Source organism: Panulirus ornatus, chromosome 55 (assembly GCF_036320965.1).
Source record: "Panulirus ornatus isolate Po-2019 chromosome 55, ASM3632096v1, whole genome shotgun sequence".
Lineage (NCBI taxonomy): Eukaryota > Metazoa > Arthropoda > Malacostraca > Decapoda > Palinuridae > Panulirus > Panulirus ornatus.
In genome coordinates this window covers 37,545,289-37,558,723 of record NC_092278.1, presented here as the reverse complement: position 1 = coordinate 37,558,723, position 13,435 = coordinate 37,545,289, and the positions used below count along the sequence as shown (strand labels likewise).

Genomic DNA, 13,435 nt, shown 5'->3' with positions numbered 1-13,435 from the left:
TCCAACCATGAAATACAGAACTAAACTTTATTTGCTTAATTTACAGGTTTAGGATTGGTCCTTTAGAACATTCCCACAGTTTCCAAACTACAACAATGTTCCATAGAATTCTTGTGTCACCTGTATTGCAAGTGAAATAAAATCAGCTGGAAATATTGCTCATAAAATATCAAAAACATCTGTATTATGTTCTAAGGCCAGAGGTGGAAATTTTCTCAAGTTATGAGCCTGGTTAAGTTCCAGGTTAAACCTTTTTAAAATGGGTATAACTCAAGCAAAATTCAAACTAGATATGTGGCTCTGAAGATTACACAAAGATTTAATTTGATGTATTTTATCAAAACCCTTACAGGTCTGGTCAAATATATCTTCACTAAACCAGAATGTGACCCCTGATGACAGGCAGACTGACAACAGACAGAAAGGTAATGGGTGGGCAAGAGACATGATGGCAATGGAAAAAGCAATCCCTAAGTGTGTGCCATGCTGCTCAAAAACAAAAACTATGATTTCTCATTTCTCTAGTTTACCCCTACACAATGTATACATTCTACTTTATCTACAGAGGCTACTATTCTTCTGAACATTTTGCATACTCCTTGTAATGTACACATATGGCAGCTACTTTATTTTCCTTATGGGCAAATCAATACCTAAAATCATTACATACTTCAATTGTCATCAGGCCTATAACATTTGCTCATATACATAGTAGGTAGTGTATATATAGTAATCCACCAAAGTTTTTGATAATTTTTTTAACCTTGTTTACCATTTCCCATGTAGCAAGGTAGTACCATGAACATATGAAGAACATCCTCATTTGCACACATCAACTCTCTAACCATTGACCATAATGCAACCAAAACAGTGCCCTCTGTCCACAGCCAGGCCTCTTTCAAAGGTTTTCTTTTGGTTCTGATCATCGTTTCATGTGCTCTGGTTTAGCCAAAAGATAGCAAGTTGCCCCCTATATATCAAATCACTCCAACTTGCTCTATCCCATTTGGACATTGTTATACAGGGACCTCTTGATTTATGAGTTACATTCTTGGAAATGGTTGCGTAAATCAAAAATGCATGAATCAAATAATGTAAGTAATGTTGATTTGGGGGTTTCGTTATCAGTAAGACAGTACCAAATATTATACCAGTGAATTACTACAGCATAAAAATACCAGGAAATACATACTTTAATGAACATACTGTAATGAATTTCTTTTTATTCTAAATAATCTTTTTCATATATATTTGACATTTCCTGCATGTGCAGGGTAGCGTGAAGAACAGATGACTGAGCCATAGAGGGAAAAATCCTCACTTGGCTCCTTTCTCTGTTTCTTTTCTTGATAAGTCATACAAGAGGGGAGGATTTCCAGCCCCAGAAAATAACAGAAAATTCCAAAACTTATGTTTACTGTTGTTTCTAAATTGTTTGTTGGTGGTGATGGATGAGTGGGTTCAGCTATTGCATCACTTGATGTTGATGACTTGTCCTCCTTATGAGTGTACTTTTCTTCAAAAAGAAATCTAGTTTTGTCTGTTTAACCTCCACTGTCTTCTCAAGGTGGATTTCATTAGAGCAACTGATGTCAGCTAGGACATTTCAGGCCACATTTGGACTCTACTCAGTGTTGGCTCATCCTCATCAAATATAGTGAAATCCTTCAGCTGACCTCTTGCAAGTGAGATACTGCACTCAGCCTCCCCTTCTTTTGCTACCACCTCCTCTTGGTATTCCTTCTCCAGCTGAAGATTTTCATTTGAAAGCTCATCCTATGCAATACTAGCAACTCCTCTACATCACCCTCCTCAATCTCATCAAAGCTGCCTTTTTCACCATTTCCACATTCTTGGTACTTCGATGTCGACATCAAGGTCCTGGAATCCAAGAACAAACAGAGGGCAAAGCTTTTGCCATACTCCATTCATAAAAACACTACTGATTTCCTTCCAGGTCTGTTTGATGGCCATGATGACATCCCTAATGATGAAGGACTTCCAGATTCCTTTACAGTAAGCCTTAAAAGTAGATATCATCCCCTGGTCCACTGAATGGATTAGAGATGTAGTGTTAGGTGGAAGAAAGGCTACTTAGATGTTCTTACTATGGTCATGTATTTAAGGTGGCTGGCCAGCAACAGCATCTATAAGAAAAATCTTGAAACTTTTATTCTTCTTTCCACAAAACTCTTTCAACTCTCTGTGGAACTTTATAGCACGTTAATCACAGAAAACTATTCCTGTTATCCACTCCCTCAGATTAGAATAAAGCTAGACAGGCAGATGTTGCTTCATGTATTCCTTAATAGTCCTGGGGTTTTCTGAATGGTAGACCAGTAATGGTTTTAGCTTGCAGTCACTTTCGGTGATGCCCCCTACAAGCACCATAAGGCAATCTTTGATAACTTTGAACCCTGGTATAGTCTTCTCTTCAGAGGAGAGATGCATTCTTGAAGGCATTATCTTCCAAAATAATTCAGTCTAGGTCCATACTAAAGATCTGCTTAGGAGAATAACAGCCTTCTGTGATGATGGTCTGGAGGGTTCCCTGGAAAGTTTTGGCTGCAATGACACTGGCAGAAGCAGCCTCACATCTTGATGTTGTGATAATTGAGCAATTCCGAAAATTCGTGAAACAACCAGGACTTGTTTGAAATGTCTTCCCTGCTCCTTCATCCGCTGCTAAGTCATCTCATATACTCAGGGACTTTGCTTGCATCACAAGTATGTTGGCAGAAAGCTTTTCATTAAGTTTGGTGATTGATCCATATGCCCAACAGTCATTCCACTTTTTCCATAATTGAACTTCAGAAATACGGGGTCTTAAATGCACTGATTGATGGTCCAATTTTGACACACTCCATGATCTCTGCACTGTCATGAATAGTCCATAAAGTAGATTCATTAAACTGAAGGGCTTGCTTAATATCAGTCATTTTTTGTTCACCTCCCTTTTAACATTTGAACACATCCATTTTAACCTCATTGGTGATGGTCTTATGCTTCATAGCTCCACTGGTACCAGGAAAACTTTTACGACACTTCATTGGTATGATGCAAGAGGCAAAACATGCAACATACAGTATAGTGCAGTACAAAATACCTTATAAATGCCATGTATACACATGTTCTCACACAGCGCTGGAACTGAACCTTCACACTATTGTGTTGTCAGCCCAATGATGATCATATTTTCCTTGACTTAAGCCCAAGTAAACTAAAAAAAACTGTAAATAGACTGTGCACATCACTCTAAAAATGGTGTTAATCAAATACCCATAAATCAAGAGGTCTCTGTAATTGTTTTAAAATGTAAAACTGCCTGTGCAATAGAAAGGATGATGGCAATAATTAATAAAATCTTATTATCAATATTCTGGTAAAGAGACTTTGAAATTCCAATGTTTACTGGGATTTTTATCAATTTTATCACAATAATACACCATAAAATAGTCAACACTTGAATTTCATATCTAAATATAAAACTAACACAAAAGGTTTTTTTACACGAGAATTATTTCTAACAAGTCCTATGAAGACCTAACAAACATTCATGCCTTTTTTGTGTTCCATCTAAACCAGACTAGTCTGATGAATAACAAGAGTCAATCGTCATTTAATTTTGTTGTCAATAAAAAATTAAGTTTTGACTCACATAAAAGTCCTTTTGACAAAATTTCACTGGCAACGTCCCTAACAACAAATGTTACCTTTACAAATTGAATAAAATATTGCTTCTCCTTACTGACCCTTCATAACTGAACTTTCCAAGCCAGAAGAACCTGGTAGATTAAGTTCAACAGCTGAAAACATGGTGTGGTAAGTAGAGGTGATGGAAGTCAGCTGCCTCTGAAGAGTAGAGTTCCTTAACTGAAGTTGATCCACTTGTTCCTCAAGCTTGCGTATATGATTTCGAAGAGTTTTTTCATTACGATCCTTTTCAGAGTACAATGTGGAAAGCTGTGCATGGTAGCGTGAAGCTAGAGCCTGGGCCTCAACATAGTGCTTATGAGAGGTTGTGTCCTTTTCATGGGACTGAGCCTGTATATGGTCTGATTCTTGATTTTGTTGAATTTTATATCGCTCTACAAGGGAGGATAAACTAGCACATTCACGTATTCTTTCCTCTAATTGAGCTGAAGTGTGTTCTAATATTGCATCCTTGGTAGATAACTGTTCCTGCATGTGAATGACTTTTCGAGACACCTCCTCTAGTTGGTGTTGAAGTGAAGATGTAGCTTCTTTGAAACTGGCAATTTCCTTTTCTCGGCCAACATTCTCTTCACGTTCTGCTTTGAGTTTGTTCTCTTTCTTGCTTAGTTTCTCTCCTAAGAGCTGCACTTGGTCCTGCAAGGTTTGCTTTTCTCCCTCTGCTTTCTGCAGTAACTCCTTTGTGTCCAGCAACTTCTGTTCTGTCTCCTGCAGTTTCTGTGGAAAGCCTTGCAGTACATCTAGCTGATCTATTACCTGTGATGCAGCCATCTGAAAAAATAAAAGGCTTTATGATATCTACAGCAACCAGTAATTTATATATTCATATCAATATACATAGGCAGTGGTTTTCAAGCAAATAAAAAGAGGGAATCTACAATCACATGTTTTATAACTGGTATGGTAAATAATCACTGGTACATAATTTGAGAAGCAACGCAAAAGTTAACTTTACATGCATTTCTTTTACCTTATTTCTAATCTAAATCACCTGCTTAAACATCTTCCTTACACACAAGTTAATGCCCTCCATCACCTAAAACCAAATGCAGCCAGTGGACATGATTGTCGTATCACAGCAAGAAAAACTTTTCCAAAAACAGATGTCCATTGACTTTCTTTTACACAGTCCTCTCAACCAGATTGTGAACAAACTCATGGTGTAATATTGTTCAGGTGTTCAAAGTAAAGGGGAGAAAATGGTAGGTAGAGATGGAATAGCTAGTGAGCCTCATAATGCCAAAGAGTAAGGCAACACAGAATTCAATTTATACTCAGTAAAACATGGTTAGGTGTATTTTCTCTGTATCCGTTTCTGTACCTTCTCTTCACTAGGTTGTTAACTAACTCAAGAACCAATAATTACCAGACATTCACAAAAATTACACAAAATGGGAAACAGAGAAGGAACATCTACCAGGAGCAGAAACACTAATGAGCATGGGAAGTTCAAATTTCACTTAGTAAATATGTTAAATTCTATTAATATATCTATCTATATCTCAAATTTTCATTCCCTCTTGAGATTCCACAGAAAAGGCCATAGCAAAAGAGTCTCTACTTATCCACATCCTAACATTCCTCCCTCGCATACACCATTCCATTCATTCCTCCGCTATTTCCCTATGCAATACTGTTTCACTCCATTTCCCAATGTCACAGGCAGTCTTCCTCTCACACCAACCCCTTTAATTATACTTGTATTTTCTCCCCATGCCTAAACCACCTAAACCTTAAAGTATCACATTTCAACCTATCTACCACCTCACAATTCACTCTCTTTGCATTCCCTGCTATAATAAATCTCTCATACACCCCCTCATGACTTTCTTCATTCCATCTAGTCATACCACATGCTCCTCTCAAATAATTCATTTCCACAGCCTGGATTCTTGACCTCTATGACTCATGCCATGTCCATGTTTTGCCTACATAGGTCAGGGCCAGGAGGACTTTGCCATCCCATAACCCCTTCTTCACTCCCATACTTACACCTCCATCCTTCATTGCACTGCTCTCTCCTTTATCTCCCTCCATGTTACCAAACTTATCAAAGATTGCTCCTAAATACTAAAATATAGTCACCTTTTCCAGTATTTCTTCACCTTTATCTATAGCACACTTAAGTACAATTTCTTCTGTCACACTATACAGCTTTACAAAACCTATACATTCACTCTGTTTCCTTTCAAATACCATTACTCTACTTTTATTTGCATTTACCTTCAATTGCCTATGCTTACACACATCATAAAAAACACGTACAACCTTACTGTAATTCTTATTCTCTCTGAGCAAACTTGCTTGTCACTAGCCACTATATCTCACCATTACATTACATCTCTCAACACTTTTCCTTAGTCTTCCTTTTATCTCTCTTATTACTCCATCCTATATACATATCTTTATTTAATCATTTATTATACTTTGTCGCTGTCTCCCACATTTGCGAGGAAGCGCAAGGAAACATACGAAAGAATGGCCCATCCCACCCACATACACATGTATATGCATACACGTCCACACATGCACGTGTACATACCTATACATTTCATTGTATACATATATATATATACATACACAGACATACGCAAATATACACATGTACATAATTCATACTTGCTGCCTTTATTCATTTGCGTCGCCACCCCACCACATGAAATGACGACCCCCTCACCTACACATGTGCAAGGCAGTGCTAGGAAAATACAACAAAGGCCACATTTGTTCACACTCAGTCTCTAACTGTCATGTATAATGCACCAAAACCACAGCTCCCTTTCCACATTCAGGCCCTACAAAACTTTCCATGGTTTACCCCAAACGCTTCACATGCCCTCATTCAATCCACTGACAGCACGTCGACCCCAGTATACCACATCATTCCAATTCACTCTACTCCTTGCACACCTTTCACCCTCCTGTATGTTCAGGCCCCGATCGCCCAAAATCTTTTTCACTCCATCCTTCCATCTCCAATTTGGTCTCCCACTTCTCCTCGTACCCTCAACCTCTGACACATATATCCTCTTTGTCAATCTTTCCTCATTCATTCTCTCCATGTGACCAAACCATTTCAATACACCCTCTTCTGCTCTCTCAACCACACTTTTTTTTATTACCACACATCTCTCTTACCCTTTCATTACTCACTGGATCAAACCACCTCACACCACACATTGTCCTCAAACATCTCATTTCAAACACATCCACCCTCCTCCACACAACCCTATCTATGCCCACACCTCACAACCACATAACATTGTTGGAACCTCTATTCCTTCAAACATACCCATTTTTGCTTTATCGGGATAATGTTCTCGCCTTCCACACATTCTTCAACACTCCCAGCACTTTCGCCCCCTCCCCCACCCTATGATTCACTTCTGCTTCCATGGTTCCATCTGCTGCCAAATCCACTCCCAGATATCTAAAACACTTCACCTCCTCCAGTTTTTCTCCATTCAAACTTAACTCCCAACTGACTTGTCCCTCAACCCTAATGTACCTAATAACCTTGCTCTTATTCACATTTGCTATCAGCTTTCTTCTTTCACACACTTTACCAAACTCAGTCACCAGCTTCTGCAGTTTCTCACACGAATCAGCCACCAGCACTGTATCATCAGTGAACAACTGACTCACTACCCAAGCTCTCTCATCCACAGCTGACTGCATACTTGCCCCTCTTTCCAAAACTCTTGCATTCACCTCCCTAACAACCCCATCTAAAACAAATTAAACAACCATGGAGACATCACACACCCCTGCCGCAAACCAACATTCACTGAGAACCAATCACTTTCCTCTCTTCCTACACATACACATGCCTTACATCCTCGATAAAAACTTTTCACTGCTTCTAACAACTTGCCTCCCACACCATATACTCTTAATACCTTCCACAGAGCATCTCTATCAACTCTATCATATGCCTTCTCCAGATCCATAAATGCTACATACAAATCCATTTGCTTTTCTAAGTATTTCTCACATACATTCTTCAAAGCAAACACCTGATCCACACATCCTCTACTACTTCTGAAACCACACTGCTCTGTCCCAATCTGATGCTCTGTACATGCCTTCACCCTCTCAATCAATACCCTCCCATATAATTTCCCAGGAATACTCAAAAAACTTATATATCTGTAATTTGAGCACTCACTTTTATCCCCTTTGCCTTTGTACAATGGCACTATGCAAGCATTCCGCCAATCCTCAGGCACCTCACCATGAGTCATACATACATTAAATAACCTTACCAACCAGTCAACCCCTTTTTTAATAAATTCCACTGCAATACCATCCAAACCCGCTGCCTTGCCGGCTTTCATCTTCCACAAAGCTTTTACTACCTCTTCTCTGTTTACCATATCATTTTCCCTAACCCTCTCACTTTGCACACCACCTCGACCAAAACACCCTACATCTTCCACTCTATCATCAAACACATTCAACAAACCCTCAATACACTCACTCCATCTCCTTCTCACATCACCACTACTTGTTATCACCTCCCCATTAGCCCCATTCACTGAAGTTCCCATTTGTTCCCTTGTCTTACACACTTTATCTACCTCCTTCCAAAACATCTTTTTATTCTCCCTAAAATTTAATGATACTCTCTCACCCCAACTCTGATTTGCCCTCTTTTTCACCTCTTGCACCTTTCTCTTGACCTCCTGCCTCTTTCTTTTATACATCTCCCACTCATTTGCATTATTTCCCTGCAAAAATCGTCCAAATGCCTCTCTCTTCTCTTTCACTAATAATCTTACTTCTTCATCCCACCACTCACTACCCTTTCCAATCAACCCACCTCCCATGCTTCTCATGTCACAAGCTTCTTTTGCGCAAGCCATCACTGCTTCCCTAAATACATCCCATTCCTCCCCCACTCCCCTTATCTCCTTTGTTCTCACCTTTTTCCATTCTGTACTCAGTCTCTCCTGGTACTTCCTCACACAAGTCTCCTTCCCAAGCTCACTTACTCTCACCACTCTCTTCACCCCAACATTCTCTCTTTTTTTCTGAAAACCTCTAAAAATCTTCACCTTTGCCTCCACAAGATAATGATCAGACATCCCTCGTTGCACCTCTCAGCACATTAACATCCAAAAGTCTCTCTTTTGCACGCCTATCAATTAACACATAATCCAATAATGCTCTCTGGCCATCTCTCCTACTTACATACGTATATTTATGTATGTCTTTCTTTTTAAACCAGGTATTCCCAATCACCAGTCATTTTTCAGCACATGAATCTACAAGCTCTTCACCATTTCCATTTACAACACTGAACACCCCATGTACACCAATTATTCCCTCAACTACCACATTGCTTACCTTTGCATTCAAATCACCCATCACTATAACCCGGTCTCGTGCATCAAAACTACTAACACACTCACTCAGCTGCTCCCAAAACACTTGCCTCTCATGATCTTTCTTCTCATGCCCAGGTGCATATGCATCAATAATCACCCATCTCTCTCCATCCACTTTAGTTTTACCCATATCAATCTAGAGTTTACTTTCTTACACTCTATCACATACTCCCAAAACTTCTGTTTCAGGAGTCGTGCTATTCCTTCCATTGCTCTTGTCCTCTCACTAACCCCTGACTTTACTGCCATGACATTCCCGAAAGTTCTAGGAGCATTGAAGAATGTGTGGAAGTCGAGAACATTATCTCTCGCAAAAATGGGTATGTTTGAAGGAATAGTGGTTCAGACAATGTTATATGGTTGCGAGGCATGGGCTATAGATAGAGTTGTGCACAGGAGGGTGGATGTGCTGGAAATGAGATGTTTGAGGACAATATGTGGTGTGAGGTGGCTTGATCGAGTAAGTAATAATAGGGTAAGAGAGATGTGTGGTAATAAAAAGAGTGTGGTTGAGAGAGCAGAAGAGGGTGTTTTGAAATGGTTTGGTCACATGGAGACAATGAATGAGAAAAGATTGACCAAGAGGATATATGTGTCAGAGGTGGAGGGAACGAGAAGTGGGAGACCAAATTGGAGGTGGAAAGATGGAGTGAAAAAGATTTTGAGTGATCGGGGCCTGAACATGCAGGAGGGTGATAGGCGTGCAAGGAATAGAGTGAATTGGAACAATGTGGTATACTAGTGTCGATGTGCTGTCAATGGATTGAACCAGGGCATGTGAAGCGTCTGGGGTAAACCATGGAAAGTTCTGTGGGGCCTGGATGTGGAAAGGGAGCTGTGGTTTCGGTACATTATACATGACAGCTAGAGACTGAGTGTGAACGAATGTGGCCTTTGTTGTCTTTTCCTAGTGCTACCTTGCACACATGCGGGGGGAGGCAGTTGTTATTTCATGTGTGGCGGGGTGGCGATGGGAATGAATAAAGGCAGACTGTATGAATTATGTACATGTGTATATATTTATATGTCTGTGTGAGTATATATATGCATACTTTGAGATGTACAGGTATGTATATTTGCGTGTGTGGACGTGTATGTATATACATGTGTATGTGGCTGGGTTGGGCCATTCTTTCGTCGGTTTCCTTGCGCTACCTCACTAATGCGGGAGACAGCGACAAAGTAAGATAAATAAATAAATGAAAAAAGAAATATAAATCTCACTAATACCAGTGCTGCAAAATAACCATTACTGAACTTTTGCACTTAAACCAGTAAAACAATGTGCACATAACACTCAAATGCATCTTTTTAAGTAACCTTTACAATACTGGGAATTACAACTCATGCTCACTTACTTTTGATCCAAGCTGGGAGCACTGATGAAGAAGTGTCATATTTTGCTGCTCAAGGTCATTACATTGCTTTTGTAAACCCTCAATTTTTTTGTTTTTTCCTCGCAATTTCTTTTGCAGGTCCTCATAATCTTTCTTTATTTCATCACCTTCATCCTTTTGTTTTGCTTGCTCCTGCGGGAATCTTTCCCTCCACTCTTGCAAACACCTATTGATAGTGTCTGTAATGACAGATAAAGTAGTTTCCATTTCACTTCCACCTAAACATAAAGTTTCAAGTTTCTTTACTAGGTATTCTAACATTTTACTATACTTCTCATCACCTGCTATGATGGCAGGTAATCTAGAATTGGTGTCTTCATCTTTCTCATTAATTTCTCTGGTGATCTGGGTTTGGCTTGGTTCCTCAGTTTGATTTATTTTCTCATCACCTATAGAATTTTTAGCTGTCTTATCAACAGATACTTTATCACCATCTCTTTCAGACCTAGCTGCTCCTTTCTGACTTTCACTTTCTTCAGATGAACTAACACTTGCCAGTTTTTCTTCTCTTTGTTTAGAAGTTCTCCCAGATTCATTTATAATCTCACCATCATCTGAATGCTTTTCTTGACCATCATAAACTTTGATAGCTCCAGGTGGCTCACTTACATCCCCTCCATTAATCTTTTTTGATCTGACTACAGTCTGTGCTATGGCCAACCTTTCCTTTAATTTCTGAACTTGTTTAGCATGAACCTCTTCAGAATCCAGTAGCTTCTCATGTAGTTCCCTAAGTTGGTCCTTAAAACCTTGAATGGCTCGTTCATACATTTCCCGCATCTCATTCAAGCGCCTCATCCACTCTTCCTCTACTGTTGCAGTGTTTATTCCCTGAGCATCTGAATTTTGGTTCCTCATTGATTCATGGAGAGCAATATTTTCCCTCAGAGACTGTAAATGTTGCTCACAATCCTGAATGTATTTATTCTTCTCCTGCACCTATAGAAAATAAAGGATAAAGATTGGATAAATGCATACTAATAATATTAAAAGAATATCAACATTCTTTCTGCATTAGAAATTTTTTGCTTTAACAGTTTCTTTTATGCCTAACTGCTTCTCTTCTCTCACCAATGTAGCATCAGGAATAACAAACAATAGCTTCACTTGCACAAATCCACTCTCTAGCTTTCATGTATAATGTACTGACAACTGAGCCCAGCCTCTGCAACTATGTTCCACAGAATATTCCATCATTTATCTGACCACTTATTTAGGCCAGTTCAGCATAACTGACAGCATTTCCATCCCATCTACCACAATGATCCAATCAATTTCACCCTATGCATGCCTCTCATCCTCTTGAACGTTCAAACCCCAATACCCTAAAGTATAGAATAATACAGTAAAACCTAAACTAACAATAATTTGGTCAGATGACTTTGATTTTAATCCTGTCGAACAGGAAGAAAGTAGAACAGATTATGAATACAACTGCAAATATCAATCAATGAATCATGCATTGGCAAATGAAAGAGAACAATTAAATAAGCTAGTGCTCATATTTGAGACACGAACTTCTTAAAATTAATACAGCACTATAGCACTCATCAAAGACATGCGATTTAATACAACTACCTTTATGACAGAAATGGGTGAGGACTCATGGAGTGAATCAAAGGATGACATAAGCAATAAAACCAACTTAAATATTTTCCCACTTTTCTCTCATACTTGTCTGCTATTTAATGCACACGCGAGGTAGCAGTGGAAGCTAGGTGGAGTGGAAGATCACACACCAGATAAGGAAGAAAGGGAAAAAGAGGGGGGGAAATGCCTATTAAAAAAATGATGGAGGCCATAGGACTTCCAGATGAGACTTCTGTGATAAGGGAAAGGAGAAGAATATAAAGCTATAACCATGATGTAAGAGGAATACCAGTCATGGTTACACTTGTCTAGGAGTCAGCTAGCCAGGAAGTACTTAGAAAGGGTAAAAATCTCAAAAGTATAGAGGAATTCAGTGGAATATTCATCAAGTGTGATAGATCTGAGAGAGAAAGAAAAGAATACAGTCAAAAGGCAAAAAACTGGGGACATCACATATGGCATATGGTACAGCCCCATTAGAACTGCAGATAGGGCAGGAGTGTTAGGAGATGGTAATGTCAGACTGAAACTAATGTATGCAAATGAGGATGGGTAAATAGTTAGTGTAACAATAAGGAATTCAAGGGTCGTATAAGGGAAAGTGAAAGCTAACCTTACCAAAGAGATAAGCCCTCAACTGTTCTGCCAAGAGTGGTACATGATAGCAAGAAAGGAAAGGGTAGGTAAAGGAGGAGAATTAGCCCTCTTAATAAAAGAGAGGCTAGAGTTTCAAGAAAAAGTGGAGGATGGCCCATTCAGACAATACACAATGGGAATAGTAACTGTAACACCGTCATTACTAGACCTTATCTTCACTTACACTAGTGAGAATATTGCGAACATTATATATGATGCTCCAGGTGGAAGAAGTCATTATGTAATGCTCATGTCTGAATATGTGGTAAAAGATGGCACTCAAAGAGCAGAGGTGAGACAGAAACTAAAGAGATATAACTGTGTAAACTAGACAAACCTAAATAATTTCCACAGTAACATAGACTGGGAAATGGACTTCAGTAGCCAGGAACCAGGGCTTCATGATGAAAGGTTCTATGAAACTTAGAGTGAGGGAGTAGAGCCATGGGTATCTCAAGCCTCAAGTACAGAGGGAATGGTAAGAAAGAGAAGGAATGGTTTTATAAAGGACGTTACAAAGCAAAGGAGCTTTGGGATGTGCAATGGCAAATATACAGATGGCACTCTAGCCAGCTAGCACTGACAGGGTATAAGAGAGCATGGAAGAAGTATAACAGGATAAGAACAGAGGAACAAAGACATTTTGAAAAGATTACTGTGTACAAGGCAGCTGAAAATCCAACACTGTACCATATATTAACAGGAGCC

General features: G+C 39.2%; 1 protein-coding gene across 3 annotated transcripts in view; it reads right to left on the bottom strand.

Moving 5' to 3' along the window:
• Positions 1 to 287: 287 nt before the first annotated feature.
• Positions 288 to 13,435, bottom strand: part of LOC139765708 (uncharacterized) — an 82,045-nt gene continuing 68,897 nt past the window's right edge. For all 3 annotated transcript variants that reach the window (XM_071693488.1, XM_071693489.1, XM_071693490.1), the window contains 2 exons: positions 10,463 to 11,440; positions 288 to 4,485 (listed from right to left, as the gene is read on the bottom strand). In XM_071693488.1, coding sequence (XP_071549589.1) covers positions 3,745 to 4,485; positions 10,463 to 11,440 — 1,719 coding nt within the window. In that variant the 3' untranslated portion in view covers positions 288 to 3,744. The remainder of the gene's footprint in view (positions 4,486 to 10,462; positions 11,441 to 13,435) is intronic.